Here is an 18,052-nt window from a genome sequence, read left to right as displayed (position 1 = left end):
CAATTTGCAGCGGGTGGGGCCCAGAAAGCTTGGGCCTCCCTGCGCTGCGGATTCCAGCCCCCAGCTGCCTAGTTGTACCTGGCTGGACACAAAAATAGGGCGAAGCCCCACGTATTTTTTTTTTTTAATTATTTCATGAAATTCATGAAATAATTAAGAAAACAAGGGCTTCCCTATATTGTTGTGTCCGGCCAGGTACAAATAGGCAGCTGGTGGTTGGGGGCAGCCCTTTCCTGCCTGCTGTACCTGGCTGGACACAAATATAGGACGAAGCCCCACATCAATTTTTTTTTAATTATTTCATGAATTTCCTGAAATAATTTAAAAAAATTTACGTGGGGCTTTGCACTATATTTGTGTCCAGCCAGGTACAGCAGGCAGGAACGGGCTGCCCCCAACCACCAGCTGCCTATTTGTACCTGGCCGGACACAACAATATAGGGAAGCCCTTTTTTTCTTAATTATTTCATGAATTTCATGAAATAATTTAAAAAAAAAAATACGTGGGGCTTCGCCCTATTTTTGTGTCCAGCCAGGTACAACTAGGCAGCTGGGGGCTGGAATCCGCAGCGCAGGGAGACCCAAGCTTTCTGGGCCCCACCCGCTGCAAATTGCAGTCCGCAGCCGCCCCGGAAAATGGCGCGTTCATAGAAGCTGGATGCTGTACCTGGCTGGCATACAAAAATATGGCAAAGCCCACGTCAAAATTTTTGGGAAAAATTAATTAAAAAATAAATAATAATTTAGGGACTGCATCTTTATTAACTCATCAAATGTCATTTAGTGTTAAAATAAAGGATTTATTTAAAAAAAAATTGGCATGGGATCCCCCATAATTTTAGTCTCTAGCGGAGGTTAAGCAGACGGCTGGGGAAGATGTTTGAAGCCTGGGAAGGGGGTAATACCCACGGATCTTCCCAGACTACTAATATCAGCCCCCAGCTGAATACCTAGCCTTTACTAGCTATTAAAATGGGGGACCCCCCCCCCCCCAAAAATGACGTGGGGTCCCCCCTATTTTAATAGCTAGCAAAGGCTAGGCAGACAGCTGGGGGCTGATATTAATAGCCCAGGAAGGGTGCCATGAATATTGGCCCCCTCCCAGGCTAGAAACACCAGCCGTCAGCCGCCCCAGAAATGGCGCATCCATAGGATGCACCAATTCTGGCACTTAGCCTCGCTCTTCCACGCTGCCCTGGTGCGGTGGCAGGGGGTAATAGGGCTGAGGTTCATGTCAGCGCCAGCTGCCATGAAGCCCAGGTTAGTAATGATGGGCGTCTATAAGACACCCCCATTACTAACCTACAAAGTGTTAAAAGAAAAAACACACTACACCCAGAAAAAAATAATTTATTTGAAATAAAACACACCATTTTATTTAATTCTTAGTTTACTAAAAAAAAAATAGTTACCTGTCCACGTTCCTGCGCTGATCTCCCATGCACAGCTGTCACATCTGGAGAACACGTCCGCTCCCGGCAGCGGGAGCCACTGACTGAGGTCACCGGAGTGCATTCAGGCAGCGCAGCTCCGGAGACCTCCTTTACGGCACTGCTGTACCGTGGGAATTTCTCACGATACAGCAGGGCCGTAAAGGAGCTGACCGGAGCAGCGCTGCCTGAACTCCGGTGAACCCGCTTATGCAATGACAGGGCTGCTTTACGACCCCGGCATTCTAGCGGCGGCGGCGGTTCAGAGCGGTCACATTCTATGTGGCTGCTCTGAACTGGAGATCTTCGTGGGACACTCGTGGACTACTACGGAGGGGTAAGGATAAGGTTGTGGTTTATTATTTTATATTTTATTACAGGAGATCGATGGCTTCGGGGAATTAGGTGTCTAGGTGAGTATAGGTGTAGTTTTTTATTTTTTACTTTATTTTAGGTGGCGATCGGCGGGGACAGGTAATGTATAAACTAATTTCTTTTAGGTAACCACTGGCCACCAATGAAATGTATTTAAAATTTATTGGGGACACAGTAGGACAATTTAAATAGCAGGATCAGGCTGATGGGAACTACTGCTCCCATCAAGCTGATCCTGCTGGCACGAGTGGACTGGGGACAGACATAGGCCGATGGGAGTAGTAGTGTCACATCGGCCTATGTCTGCCTGCACGCACACACCCGCACACATCGCACAGACACCGCGCACACCCGCACACATCGCACAGACACCCACACACACCAATCATGACGGGTCTGGGAGGTGAGGCTGACCTGTGCGACCGTGGGAAAGTTCATGTGAGTTCATGCAGTCAAGCATGAACTCACATGAACCCTCTGAGGGCACCGCGGCGACTTCAAATGAACAGCTGATCGGCATCACCTGATACCTCAGCTGTTCATTTGAAATAACCGGCGGGAAAGCGCAGCACAGAACGGGAAAGCCGGCGGTGAAGTCTTTTCACTGCCGGCTTCCCCGCCCGGGTCCTTCGCTCTCCGCTCCTTGGTGCTGTGCTCCCCTCCCGGTCCTAACTTACGATTGGGATGGGAGGTGGCGAGGGGAGCGGAGGATCGGGGTGGGAGGCTGCGGGGAAGCAGTATGGGGCTGTGTGATTGTTTAAAAGCCGGCGGCTTTTTACCGCCCTCCGGCTTTTAAACAATCAGGAGAATTCTCCCACGCTGGGATGGCATTCTGATGACAGGCTGGATCTCAGCTGAGCGCTGCCATCCAGCTTGTCATCCTTCGGAGACACTGCAGAGCGCAGGCATTATGGGAACTTCCGATTCCGGTATTCGATATTGTAAAAGTATCGGAATTAAGTATCGGAATTCCGATACCGCGAATATCGGCCGATACCCGATATTTCAGTATGGGAATGCTCAACACTACTAATGAAATGTACAGTACAGAACAAAAGTTTGGACACACCTCATTTAAAGATTTTTCTGTATTTTCATGACTATGAAAATTGTACATTCACACTGAAGGCAACAAAACTATGAATTGACACATATGGAATTATATAGTTAACAAAAAAGTGTGAAACAACTGGAAATATGTCTTATAGTCTAGGTTCTTCAAAGTAGCCGCCTTTTGCTTTGATGACTGCTTTGCTCACTCTTGGCATTCTCTTGATGAGCTTCAAGAGGTAGTCACCGGAAATGGTTTTCACTTCACAGGTATGCCCTGTCAGGTTTAATAAGTGGGATTTCTTGCCTTATAAATGGGGTTGGGACCATCAGTTGTGTTGTGCAGAAGTCTGGTGGATGCACAGCTGATAGTCCTACTGAATAGACTGTTAGCTGCTTTTTTCTTGCCATAATACAAATTCTAAGTAAAGAAAAACGAGTGGCCATCATTACTTTAAGAAATGAAGGTCAGTCAGTCCGAAAAATTAGGAAAACTTTGAATGTGTCCCCAAGTGCAGTTGCAAAATCCATCAAGCGCTACAAAGAAACTGGCTCATTTGAGGACCGCCCCAGGAAAGGATGACCAAGAGTCACATCTGCTTCTGAGGATAAGTTTATCCGAGTCACCAGCCTCAGAAATCGCAGGTTAACAGCAGCTCAGATTAGAGACCAGGTCAATGCCACACAGAGTTCTAGCAGCAGACATGTCTCTTCATTAACTGTTCAGAGGAGACTTTGTGCAGCAGGCCTTCATGGTAAAATAGCTGCTAGGAAACCACTGCTAAGGACAGGCAACAAGCAGAAGAGACTTGTTTGGGCTAAAGAACACAAGGAATAGACATTAGACAAGTGGAAATCTGTGCTTTGGTCTGAGGAGTCCAAATTTGAGATCTTTGGTTCCAACCACCCTGTCTTTGTGCGACGCAGAAAAGGTGAACGGATGGACTCTACATGCCTGTTTCCCACCGTGAAGCATGGAGGAGGAGGTGTGATGGTGTGGGGGTGCTTTGCTGGTGACACTGTTGGGGATTTATTCAAAATTGAAGGCATACTGAACCAGCATGGCTACCACAGCATCTTTCAGCTTCATGCTATTCCATCCGGTTTGCGTTTAGTTGGACCATCATTTATTTTTCAACAGAACAATGACCCCAAACAACCTCCAGGCTGTGTAAGGGCTATTTGACCAAGAGGGAGAGTGATGGGGTGCTACGCCAGATGACCTGGTCTCCACAGTCACCAGACCTGAACCCAATCGAGATGATTTGGGGTGAGCTGGACTGCAGAGTGAAGGCAAAAGGGCCAACAAGTGCTAAGCATCTCTAGGAACTCCTTCAAGATTGTTGGAAGACCATTTCCTGTGACTACCTCTTGAAGCACATCAAGAGAATGCCAATAGTGTGCAAAACAGTCATCAAAGCAAAAGGTGGCTACTTTGAAGAACCTAGAATATAAGACATATTTTCAGTTGTTTCACACTACTTTTTTGTTAAGTATATAATTCCACATGTGTTAATTCATAGTTTTGATGCCTTCAGTGTGAATGTACAATTTTCAAAGACATGAAAATACAGAAATTTCTTTAAATGAGAAGGTGTGTCCAAACTTTTTGTCTGTACTGTATGTAAACTTTTGACTTTGCAGTAAGTAATAAAAATGCCTTAAAACATTCTCGCTCTCATTATTTTGGCATTTGGCAAATATTAAAAATTATGGTAATCCTAATTGACCTAAAACGTGAAAGGTTTATTCTTATTTCATGTCAGATATTGAGAAAAACATGGATATTTGTCTTTTTATAAAGAGTATGTAAACTTCTGGTTTCAACTGTATGTCCTCCATTGTGGTGTATGTATGTGTGTGTATATATATATATATATCTCCCGTCCTGGGCTCATCTTGGTATATATGACTCCTGATCTTGGGCCCGTTGTGGTATGTGTCCTCCCATCCTGGAAAATATGTCCCTCATCCTGGGCCCATCGTTGTACATATTTCTCCCATCCTGATCGCATATCCAGCTGAAATATGCACTGACCTCTGCGGGCCCACAGCATGTTGTATCTCGTGCATCTTCCTTACTAGGTTGCTTTGGGTGGTGGTCAATGTTTCAGGGGGCATCATTAATTAGCGCCCACGGTGTCCCAGTGTTGCAGTCACAGATACTAGAACACAACGAATCAGAATTACTTCCAGTCCGCCTGTATGTGAAACTATATATACAGCAAGCTAGGAGATTTTTCAGACACATATTTGTTAAGACTTTTTTAAAACTGACAGGTACAAATATTCAGATTTACATTAACTGTAAATTCATTAAGTGCTGGCAATAACCCACAGCATGTAACACAAAACAATATAATTCCTCATATAATAGAAAACCAGTCTGTAACCAAGTAGTATGAGTAGTGAGATCCAGATCTCACCAGTCACAAGAATCGTTGCAGAATAATAAGTAAAACATGTAGAAGAGGAGCAGTACAGAGTAAAATAGGCCTGAAAATAAAGGAGGAGACAGAGGGAAGAAGAGGGGTCTTCGTCAGATGTGGGAGCTTCAGGAGGTCTACACCTCTTAGTGTAAGCTGTTACTGTGCCTTAACCTTAAAGTGCACCTGTCAGCAAGATTGTGCTCTGTAAACTACAGTATATACACTGTCAGGTGGACGACTGATTAAAATGATACCTTGGTTGATGAAATCCGTCCTGTGTTTTCTGTATAATCTTTACTTTCAGTTTGGAGATAATGATATGCCCGTGCTTTGGTGTGGCCTGTGGGGTGGGCTCTATCTGTTTTGTTATCAGTGTTTTATTTATTGAATAAATAGACATAAAAGATAAATAACATACACACATTTTTCAATCAGAATCAAATCATATAAAGAAAAGTGTACAACAAATTTTAAATATTTGAAATGTAGGTGCACGGATTTATCATGAAGATTGCAGCAAAACATAGTAATACAGATGATGCAGTTTGAACATATGATCAATGGACAACATAAAAGAGAGATGTAAGGATGCGTAAAAAAGAAATGAGAATCAAAAAATCAACTGGGTAACGAGAAGAGAGAAAACTTGGATATAAAAGGGGGGACAGACAAGGTAGGAGGAAGAGAATGAGAGGGGGAAGTGGAGAGGGTTGGGGGAGGGAGGGGTTCAGTCACTGTATGAAGAGGTTAAAAATAGCATATATTAAAATGTTGAGATGGTTTATGTGATAGAGGATAGGTAGGAGGCGGAGTTTCTAAATTTCTGCCAAGGAGTCCAAACCCGATAAAAGGAAGTGAGATTTTGCATTGACAAGGCTGCCAGTTGTTCAGTTTGGAATAATTGGTTGATTTTTAGAAGCAATTGCTTCTTTCTTGGTAAATCAGGTGTACGCCAAAGAGGTGGTATGAGCAGCTTCCCGATAGAACAAAAGAGACTAATTTAGATGGAAACTTTTTGTCCAATTTAATTGGGAGGTTTAAGAATGTGTTCAGGGTTTAAGGTCAGGCGTATGTGTAGTAATTCAAATGGGGTTTGAGCTATCATTTTCCAGAATCTTTGAATAACTGGGCAATTCCACCATATGATCCTTTATTTTTTTCACACCTTCTACAAAGGTCTGGGGTAGTAGAAAACCATTTATGAGTCTGGATGGGTGTTGTGTACCATTGAGAGATTATTTTATAGGAATTCTCTTGAACTCTGACACATTGTGAAGGACCATGTGAGAAATTGTATATTTGTTTGATTTGGGAATCCGTAAAAGAGATACCTAACTCTTTTTCCCATTTTAACAAGAATGCTCTCTTCTGAGAAATATCCTGTAAGAGTAAGATCTTATAGAGAGAAGAGAGGATTTTCTTTGGCGGGTTTGTTTGTGCGCATAGAGATTCATAAGCAGTGAGTCGTCTAGAGGGATCTCCCTTTATCAAGGCTTGATGAATTGCCTTTTTTTAAGGATTCGTAATGGAGAAAATTAAAGTTGGACATTATAGGCAAGGTTTTCATTTCTTTGAAGGTGATGAAGGAGCCATCCTTCAGTAATTGGTTTATTAAGGGGGAGGTTTCTATATATCTTTCTGCATTAAGTGATTTGGGTTTCCTAAGATTGGGGTGAGGAAGTCCATTGCTCGAGATAATGGAGATAGGAGGGGAGCTAAAGAGTCAGCGACTGTTAATCAACGTTTGACCGTCGTGTGGGTTAGTTGGTTGTGAAATGTAATTTTATGTGTTAGTATGAGGTTAGGCAGTATTATTAAACTCAGTGGTATAGGTGTCATATGTTCTTCTATGGAGAGCCATTACTTCTCCCCCGGTTTCCTGATCCAATCCGTAGTTCTGGAGAGTATGGCGGCTTGGTAGTATTTGTGGATATTGGGTACTCCCATACCGCCCGATCTCTTGGGGAGCGATAAAGTTAGAGAGTTCAATCTTGGTCGGTGTTTGTTCCAAATGTAATTAAAAAAGTTAGTTCATTTTGGATAAGTATGTTTTGGACCGAGAAATGGTAAGCATTTGAAAAAGGTAAATTAATTTGGGTAAAAGAACCCTTTTAATTAGTTTTTTTTTCTACCAAACCAATAGAGATAAGGAGCCCTCCATTTCTTAATGTGGTCTGGGACTGTAGCAAGAAGAGGTTTATAGTTAAGTTTAAATAAGTATTTATAAGATGCACTAATCTTGATGCCCAAATAAGTGATGTGACTTTCTGTCCGTCTGAATGGGAATTGGGTTTTAAAGCGGTTTATGGTGTGTATTGGTATGTTTTTCCCCAGTGCTTCAGATTTGGAAAGATTTATTTTGAAGTTGGACAAGGAACCATATTTGTCTAGAATCTGCATAAGGGCCGGGATCCCTTTGTGGGGTTGTGTCATTGAGATGAGAAGGTCATCAGCGAAGGCCATGGTTTTATGGTGGATGCCATCGATATTGACCCCCACTGTCCTCACATAAATTAATGGATTTAATCAAGGGTTCCATCACCATAATAAATAAAAGTGGTGAAAGTGGGCAGCCCTGCCTTGTTCCATTATGAATGGTGAAAGGATTAGAGAGGGAATTGTTGATTTTAATTTTAGCTGAGGGATGAGAGTACATTTGGAGTATTGCCAATGTCACAACAGGATGAATATTAAAGCTATTAAGTGTCTCTTGTAAGAAGGTCCAGTCTACCCTGTCAAAAGCTTTCTCCGCATTGGTGCCTAAGAGCATCAGTGGAAGTTTATGGTGGATAGAGTACTGCAGCAAGTAGAGAACTCGCCAGGCGTTGTCCATACCCTCCCTCCCCTTAAAAAAAAAAAGTTTGATCTGGTGATATCAATTTTGGCAAAAATTCCGATATACGTTTTGCCAGCATGCTAGCATAAGTTTTGAGATCCACGTTTAATAAAGAAATCGGTCTGTAGTTACTACAACATTACGGATCTTTACCTTTATGTATGAGAGAGAGGTGGGCTTCAAGCGTTTGGGGAAGAAAGGATTCATCCTGAAGTACTCCATTGCACATATAGAGAAGGTGGGGTTCAAGTATTGAGGAGAAGGTCTTATAATATGTAATAGGGAGACCATCAGGGCCCGATGCCTTACATTTGGGGCTATTTGACAGGATAGACCTACCCTCCTTTATATTAAATGGCCTAGAAAGTGCTACTTGTTAGTCCTTAGTAAGTTTTGGTAGTCTGAGTTTTGTTAAGAAGGATAGTATGTCTAAACGTTTCCTAGTTTTTTCTTGAGCAGATTCATCAGGAAAAAGGTTATATAGATTTGAATAGCATTTTAAGAATTCTGATGTAATAATGTTGTGATCTGTTGTACGGTGGCCGCTGGAGGATTTCAGACTATGAATATAGGTTCGGGCTTGCCTAATTTTACTTAAGGACATCATCAATTTGGAAGCCTTATCGCCATGTACAATCTTGCGATTTTTTCCAATTAAGGTATTGTTTAGCAGATTGCTTAGTCTTTTAGTTGTTGGCGTTTAGCTGTAAGTGCTTCCAAAGTTTGATGTAGCAGAGTTCTTTTGTGTTGTGTTTCTAGATCTGCTATTTCCTTGTAAAGGGTTTGTGTATGTTTTTTGCGTTGTATATGTAGGATGCCATGGAAATCCGTTCTCCTCTGATCACTGATTTGTGAGCTTACCATAAGGTTGAGAATTTGATTTATGGTGTTGCGTTATTTCAAAGACATTGGTTAGGGTGGTTTGGATGCGCTTTTTATTGACGTCAGACAGTAAGATTGATTCGTTCAGTCTCCAAGTGCGGTGGATAGAATGGGGTTTAGAGGGCGAGAAGCAAACCGAGACTACTGAATGGTCAGAATGAACCGAAGGAAGTATTTCTGATTTAACGGTTGGTGAAAGCAGAGGCTTGCGTAGGAAAACATAGTCTATCCTATGATAGGAATTATGCGCGTGAGAGAAAAAAGTATAGTCTAGCTCAGTGGGATGACAAAATCTCCATATGTCAATGAGTGAGAGTGTATGTAGAGATTTGTTTATCTTAGCTAGGTCCCTGAAGGAAATATGACTTTTTTTTTGAAGAGTAGTCCAGAAAAGGCTCCAGAGGAGTGTTAAGGTCCCCTCCAATAATTGGAGTGCCTTCAATGAAGGCCCGAAATTTGTTTAGTTTGGATAGTATCCATCTGATCTGCTTCTTGTTAGGGGCGTATAAATTACCAATCGTAACCAAGGATCCTGCTAAGAGGCCCTTCACAAATATAAAGCATCCCTCAGGGTCAATTAAAGATTCGCTTAGTAGAAAAGGCGTATCTTCAGCAAAAGCTATCAAAACCCCTCTAGAACCTTTCTGGGGTGAAGTAGCATGGTGCCATTGGTTGAAATGAGCTGTTTCAAAGTAGGGTAGTTTCCCTGTTTAGAAATGGGTTTCTTGAAGAAGTAGTATGTCAAAATTTTCTTTTCTGAACCTAGCTAATGTTCGGGATCTTGGAATAGGTGAGTTGAAACCATGTGTGTTGAAATTTGCTAGTTTGAATGTTTCTTGTTAAGCTCCCATGGTTAAAGGTGATGTGGTGGAGAATAATTATACTTATTGTCAGTTGAGTTGGACCAAGGAGTGGGTTGAGTCATTGGGAGAGAAAAAAGGGGAAAAAAGACAGTCATTAGAACAATGGAATTAGTGATGGAAGAAAAAACAGTTGTAGTTATGCGTAACAGCAGTGTTACCAGTAAAGCTAGAGGGGGAAAAAGGAGGTTTAAAGCATAAGGGGAACTTGATGGTGCCACAGAGGTATGCTGTGTAGATCTTATGAAAAATCCGAGTCTCCTATGGGACTAATCGCACCACATCTCTTCAACGTGAAGGTAACTATGCTGGTAACAAAAAGAGTCCCACAGGTGAGGGAGGTCTAATTAGTATGCTGAAATACAGAGTTAGGAATCGAACTAGGCAAATTACAAATAAATCAATACTTATAATTAAATATTTGTATCACAAAGTACAGTCTCAGAAACCCTTTCTGTTTGAATGGGTAAGAGAAAAAGAACAAATAGACAACAAATTTTTAGGTTAATACCAACAATTTTTCGAAAAAAGGTTGTAATACTAAAGGTATTTTAAATGATGGGAAAAGACCAGATCTTGAAAACATTGGATCAGCCATATTCAACATCTTTAGGAGCAGACAGATGTTTATAGCTGATTTGCGCCTCTGGCGCTGTGATTTAGAAGTTGGAACGGCGCTCCATGGAGGAGGAGAGGAAATGTGTTTTAGAGGAGCTGTATATTGGGATGCTTCTAAATCTGAATATTTTTCCAGAGTGATTCGCAGTTCGTTGCTGCCTTCCTTGATTTCTGTTGAAGATCTGGCCTGGATGCTTTTGTCCTTAGCGGTAATTGCTATGCCAAAAGGATACAACCAGCGGTATTGGTATTGATTTTGGCGTAGGGCTTCAGTGAAGGGTTTCAACAATCGCCTCTTATTTAAAGTTGAGGAGGTCAAGTCCTGAAAAATCGAAAATGATGAGTCTTCGAAAGATATATCGGTTGCTTCTCTTGCTCTTTTTAAAATTAAGTCTTTGGTGCGAAAATCCAAGAAATGGCAAATTACATCACGTGGGGGTCATTCGTTTTAGGTCTTGGTCTTAGTGCTCTATGTGCTCTATTTCAATTTGTGGAGTATGTTGTGAATTCAGGATTTTGGAGAAGATCTCGAAAAGTGTTGGAGTGATTATTTATGATCCTACACTCTCCGGGAGGCCCTTTATGCGCAGATTGTTCCGTCTTTCTCTGTTTTCATGGTCCTCCAGAATGGAATATATTTGGTTGATTTGGCTTTCTTGAGACTGAACACAGGTTACCATGGCATTAGTTTGTTGGATCATAAAGGACTGTGTGGATTCTAGAGAGTCAACTCTTTGGCCTATTTGTGATATTTCTTGTTTAATATCATAAAGATCCTTTACAACAGGTTCTAGTGATTTGGCTAAAATCCTTTTAATGAAGGAGCGGGATACTGGATGTTCATTTGATGATCGACAGTCTTCTAAATCACTTTCCACTTCAGAGTCTGAGTCATGTGTTGAGAAGTGGTCTGTGGGTGGGGGTGATGCGGACTTTGATGTAGATGTTTTATTCTGTTGTTTTTTAAGAAATGTGCCCTTGTCTATTTGTGTGAGAGATGTAGACTATTTAGAAATGGCCCCGATTCTTTGTTGCCGATTTTGACCATTGTGAAGAAAAAAAATTTTTTTGAATTGCCTAGACTATATTGAAGTAGCACCTATCACATTCCCCAAAACATGTTAGAGGTGGTAGAGGATTAATACATGTTCAAGATTTGTATTGCCACTCAATTACATCAGGAGAAAATTGTAAGAATGAAGAAACTATTGAGTGGTCATGAAATACAGTTCTTTCCTTTATCCACTAGATGGCATCCACAGCCTAGTTATGAGATTTATCTCTTTGCTTTTTCACCTTAACTTGTAGTAGTGATCAGTGTGTAGTTTTACATTGGTATCAAAGCTATTGGGATAAGGGGGGTGTGGGGGTAGGTGCTGATGTTAGTTATCACCTTGCTTTGAGGATTGTATCAAAAATAAAGAGATATTAGTATCAAATGTTGAGCACCCTCTTCATCCCACAGTCTCAAGAATCTGGGTGGCTTAAATTTCTCTGGATTCTCTTTACAAAGAATAGGAGGGGGAATGGGTGTGGGGGGGGGGGGGGGTTGTAGCTGTAAGGAACAGGAGCGAGGAGCAAGTCTTTCACTATGATGGAAAGGGGTGGGGGGATGTGTGTAGAACCCCCGGAGCGTCCAAAAAATGGCTGCCGCATCCTCAGACCCAATCTCCCTGCCTTGCAGCGTCAGGGTCCACCACCACTCACCGTGGTCCCGGAGGGTCTGCGGTCACGCCACGTCTCCAGGGCAGGACAGTCTCTGGACTCCCCTTTCTCTAGCCGTCTCCAGGTGTCCAGCGGTCCGGTGTGTGAGAGAGACAGTGCCGCGTGCAGCATGCAGCGCGCGGCCTCCAGGGAATCGCCGAACACCAGCACCAGCCGGCGCGTGAGGGAGCAGACCGCAGGAACCGGACCTCACCTCGCTGTGATCCGGGACAAACGATGCAGCGGCTCCGGCGGGCGGATCTTGCAGTGCCAGGCTACAGATCAGGTAAGCGCTGTGTGGCTTGGGTCCGGTGTTCTGGTCTGCAGGTCTTTCAAGACCAAGCTGCTCCGGGTACGTTCTCAGGGCCCGGGTGGTCTCCGTGGCAGGATCCCTGCACCGGAAAGGCCGGGTGTGCGGTGGAGAAAAAATCTAGGCCGAGGCTTTGGGCCTACATGTAGGCCCCGATTAGGCCTTGAGCTGAAATGAGACAAATTGGCTCCAGGAGACAACGTCTCAGGGTCATACAATCTAAAAGATCCTTTTAAAAGGATATAGGATGCTGGATGGTGAGTAAAATCCCGTGATTTAGAGGGATTTTAAGCAGCAAGGCAGAGAACTCTCATATGTGTGTCTTGCTCCTTCAGTGCCTAGACACGCCTCTGGGGTGGGCTCTATCTGGTGCTCTGCTTACATATTCATCTGTATGCTCTTATGACAATTCACTGATCGTTCAGTGACCTGCCTCCTATTTTACCTAGCCCCGCACTACTATACATTAGGTAAAATAGGAGGCAGGTCAGTGAAGGCACAGTGAGCTGTTATAAGAGCATACAGATGAATATGTAGGCAGAGCACCCGATAGAGCCCAACCCGAAGCACGAGCATATCATTATCTCCAAACTGAAAGTGAAGATTACACAAGAACCACAGGACGGATTTCATTAACTAAGTTATCATTTTAATCAGTGTAATGTCATCCACCTAACAGTGTATGTAGTTTACTGAGCATAATCCTGCTGACAGGAGCGCTTTAAGGGTTCAAATTAATCCCCGAGAGAAAGAGGCCTGTTTTAAAGTAAGACCAATGCAGCCATGTCTCCCTGACTTGACATATGAGGCAGCTACCATCAGAAGTTTGAGTAGTCCATCCTTCGTGACATTACTTTTACCATTTATTGATTTTGTATTGAGACTCTTCTGGCCACACAGGACGCCAGGCACCCTGTTAGACAATTTAGTATTTTACATCTGCTTTGCAACCAGATTGCACATTGTGTGTTAAAACTTACAGAATATCCTTATTCCTTGTTTTTTGAGACTTTACAATATATTCTGGTTTTTTTTTTGTTTTTTTTTAGAGTCTTCAGGAAGAGAAAAACAGATCGGTAAAAAGCATGATTAACATCAATGTCCAGCTTCAGGAGATATTTGGCAGGGCTATTAGAGCATCGTATCCTGAATTGGTAAATGCACCATTGGCAGTCACTCCAAGTCAGCAGCCTAAATTTGGTGACTACCAGTGCAATAGCGCAATGGCAATGACCCAGGTAAACTTCATGTATGTATGAATCTGTATCTGACTTGTGTAATGCTATATGAATATTATTAATTGAACAGGGATTTCCTCTCACACAAGTTGATCAACTAACAAAGGTTAATCTTGCTGCATGGGTCTTGCTACATTTTTTTACAGAATGGTAAAATACTCCTCAAAAATGCTAAGAAGAGTATTTTTAGCCAAGGAGTAGTACATAATTTGTAGTAACTCAGATTTATAATACTTAGACATACCTTACGGCATCCGAAGTAGATAACTTTATGTATTTTAGTGGGCCATTTAATCGCAGCATTGCGATGGCTAAGAGGAGGTGATCGGTATACTCACCTCCTCTTCCGGCCTCCAGCGCTGTCTGCCACGGCTTCCCGGGTGTTGCCATGACGACCCGATGTCGTCATGATAACATCCGGGTCACCAGACAGCAGCAAGATTGTTTGGACATGCGCAGTGCATCTCCAAACTATCTTCTCCCTGTCCAGCGCTGACAGCCCGCATGGCACAGGGATGGTGCTGCATTCCTGTGCCATGCAGGCGATCAGAATAAAAAAAAGTGAAAGTCCCATAGTGGGACAAAGTAAAAAATAAAGTAAAAAATAAAGTAAAAAAAACTCCCAGAAAGTGAAAAAAAAAAAAAAAAATTGTAATAATATTAAAAAATAAAAAAAATAATCCACTAAAAATAAAAATCTATTGTACCCATCAATAAATATTATTATGAAAAAAACAAACAAACAATAAAAGTACACATTTGGTATCGCCGCTTCCGTAACGACCTGACCTAGAAAAACTGTTCCACTAGTTAACCCCTTCAGTGAACACGGTAAAAAAAAAAACAAAGCAAAAAACAATGCTTTATCATCATACCGCCAAACAAAAAATGGAATAACACGCGATCAAAAGGACGAATATAAATAAAAATGGCATTGCTGAAAACGTCATCTCGTCCCGCAAAAAGCAAGCCGCCATACAGCTCCGTCATCCGAAAAATCAAAAAGTTATAGCTCTCAGAATAAAGCGATGCAAAAAATAATTTTTTCTATAAAATTGCTTTTATTGTGTAAAAGCGCCAAAACATAAAAAATGATATAAATGTGGTACCGCTGTAAACGTACTGACCCGAAGAATAAAGCTACCTTATCAATTTTACCACAACCGGAGCAGAATAAAAAAAAAAAAAAAAAACAATTCCTGAATTGTTGTTTTTTGTTTATTCTGCCTCCTAAAAATCGGAATAGAAAGCGATCAAAAAATGTCACGTGCCTGAAAATGGCACCAATAACAACGTCAACTCATCCCGCAAAAAACAAGCAGTCACATGACTGTCTGCCAAAATCTGGAAAATTATAGCTCTCAAAATATGGCGATGCAAAAACTAGATTTTACAAAATATGTGTCTTTTAGTGTGTGACAGCTGTCAATCATAAAAACCCGATATGATTCTGGTATCGCTGTAATCGCACCGACCCGAAGAATAAAGTAATCTCATCACTTATACTGCACGAGGAACGGCGTAAAAAATAAATGTTAGGGCTGGGGTTGGGGTTGTGCTAATGTTAGGGTTGTTTTTTTTTTCTTCAAAAGTTAAAAAAAAAAAAAAAAGATGTCAATATGGCAACTACTGTTGAACGCAAGTGCTCGCTACTTGAGTTTGCATCGGGTGCTCGGGTATGCACTGAGTATCGCGGGTGCTCGAGTCTCCGCCCCATATGCTTTGCGGCCAAAAAAACCTCGCGGGGATTGCCTGCCATGCACGAGCGATCCCCGCATGTTTTTTTGGGGTGTCTTATAACCGTGAAACATGCGGGCGGGGACTCGAGCATTTCACTTGAGCACCCGTGATACAGGGTGCATACCTGAGTACCCGATGCAAACTCAAGTAGCGAGCACTTGCGCTCAAGAGTAATGACAACTTATTCAATATGATGACCTAATGTTATCAAATTCTGTGTCGTACCTCTGGGTTCAAAATGTTCACTCTACCCCTTAATAAAATCCTTGAGGGGTATAGTTTCCAAAATGGGGTCACTTGTGGGGTTTAGGCACATCGGGGGCTCTCCAAACGCGACATGGTGTCCGCTAACAGATTGAATGGAAAATCGGCTCAAATTGTTAGCGGACACCATGTTGCGTTTGGAGAGCCCCTGTGTGCCTAAACATTGGCACTCCCCCACAAGTGACCCCATTTTGGAAACTAGACCCCCCAAGGCACCTATCTAGATGCATAGTGAGCACTTGGAACCCTCAGGTGCTTCACAAATTGATTAGTAAAAATGAAAAAGTGAAAAAAAAAAAACTTTTTCATTTTTACGAATCAATTTGTGAAGCACCTAGGGGTTCCAAGTGCTCACTATGCATCTAGATAGGTGCATTGGGGGGTCTAGTTTCCAAAATGGGGTCACTTGTGGGGGGTTTCCACTGTTTAGGCACATCAGGGGGGTCTCTAAACGCAACATGGTGTCCGCTAATTATTCAAGCAAATTTTACAATCAAAAAGTCAAATGGCGCTCCTTCCCTTCTGAGCCCTGCCGTGCGCCCAAACAGTGGTTTTTCCCCACATATGGGGTATTTGCGTGCCCAGGGGAAATTGCACAACACATTTTGGGGTCCATTTTTTTTTGTTATCCCTGCGAAAATAAAAAAAATTAGGTCTAAAGTAACATTTTTGTGAAAAAGTTAAATGTTCACTTTTTTCTTCCACATTCCAAAAATTTCTGTGAAGCACCTGAAGGGTTAATAAAGTTCTTGAATGTGGTTCTGAGCACCTTGAGGGGTGCAGTTTTTAGAATGGTGTTACTTTTGGGTATTTTCTGTCATAAAGACCTCTCAAAGTGACTTCAAATGTGATGTGGTCCCTAAAAAAATGGTTTTGTAAATTTTGTTGGAAAAATGAGAAATCGCTGGTCAACTTTTAACCCTTATAGCTCCCTAGCAAAAAAAAAATTTGGTTCCAAAATTGTGCTGATGTAAAGTAGACATGTGGGAAATGTTATTTATTAACTATTTTGTGTGACATATCTCTCTGATTTAAGGGCATAAAAATTCAAATTTTAAAAATTGCTAAATTTTCAAAATTTTCATCAAATTTCCGTTTTTTCCACAAATAAACGCAAGTGATATCGAAGAAATTTTACCACAATCATGAAGTACTTATGTCACCAAAAAACAATCTCAGAATCAGGGTGATCCGTTGAAGCGTTCCAGAGTAATTACCTCATAAAGTGACAGTGGTCAGAATTGTAAAAATTGGCCTGGTCATTAACCCTCGGGGGCAAAGGGGTTAAAGACTTTAAAAAAAAAAAAGTTTTCATTTGGATATTCCAGTAATTTTTGCATACCTTCTTTTGTGATGCATGAGGCTTAAAGCGCATCTGTCAGCACGGTTGTACTCAGTAAACCACATACACTGACAGGTGGGCGACATTACACTGATTAAAGTGATACCTTGGTTGATTAAATTTGTGCTGTGGTTCTTGTATAATCTTTACTTTCAGTTTGGAGATAATGATATGCTCGTGCTTCGGAGTGGGCTCTATATGGTGCTCTGCTTGCCTATTCAACTATCTGCTATTATGGCAGGTCACTGTGCCTTCACTGATTTGCCTCCTATTTTACCTAGCCCTGCACCACTAGATGCATTATGTAAAGTAGGAGGCCGGTCAGTGAAGGCACAGTGATCTGTTATAAGAGCATACAGATGAATACATAACCAGAGCACCAGATAGAGCCCACCCCGAAGCACGAGCATATCATTATCTCCAAACTGAATGTAAAGATTACACAAGAACCACAGGACGGATTTCATCAACCAAGGTGTTATTTTAATTATTGTAATGTCGCCCACCTGACATTGTAGTTTACTGAGCACAATCCTGCTGACAGGTGCACTTTAATTTTTATAGCACTGTTATTCTCTTTTTATTATGTTTTGCTTTGCTAATATACGTATATCAGTGGGAAGAATAAAGGAAATGTTTTTCCCATTAATTTTTTTTTTTTTTTTATTACTACAAAGAAGTTAAAAAATGCATTTAATAATTTGTTACCCATTGTGTAACAAATGATTTTATATATCGAACACATTTTTTTTCTTTATTACAAGAGTTAGAAATTTCTATTGACAGTGGCATTTTTATTTAATTTCATATATATTTCTACCTGTTTAACATTTTTGGTATTCATTTATTTTACACGTAAAGGCCTTTGGGGGACATTAAAATATTAAATATTTTTTTCATCTTATTTCCCTTATATTAGCCCCAATTACAAGGAAAATGCATTCTTCTGGCTGCATAGCAGAGCTATATGGGTC

General features: G+C 41.6%; 1 protein-coding gene across 4 annotated transcripts in view; it reads left to right on the top strand.

The window, feature by feature from the left end:
- Window positions 1-18,052, top strand: part of RARS1 (arginyl-tRNA synthetase 1) — a 265,471-nt gene that overhangs the window by 43,579 nt on the left and 203,840 nt on the right. For 3 of the 4 annotated variants that reach the window (XM_073651108.1, XM_073651110.1, XM_073651109.1), the window contains one exon: window positions 13,544-13,732. The exons of the other annotated variant lie outside the window; for it this stretch is intronic. In XM_073651108.1, coding sequence (XP_073507209.1) covers window positions 13,544-13,732 — 189 coding nt within the window. The remainder of the gene's footprint in view (window positions 1-13,543; window positions 13,733-18,052) is intronic. 4 annotated transcript variants of the gene reach the window in all.

Source organism: Phyllobates terribilis, unplaced genomic scaffold (assembly GCF_046119375.1).
Source record: "Phyllobates terribilis strain yellow unplaced genomic scaffold, ASM4611937v1 Scaffold_11__3_contigs__length_659146591, whole genome shotgun sequence".
Classification (NCBI taxonomy): domain Eukaryota; kingdom Metazoa; phylum Chordata; class Amphibia; order Anura; family Dendrobatidae; genus Phyllobates; species Phyllobates terribilis.
The sequence above is the reverse complement of the archived record's forward strand: the minus strand, read 5'-3'. Positions and strand labels throughout refer to the sequence as shown.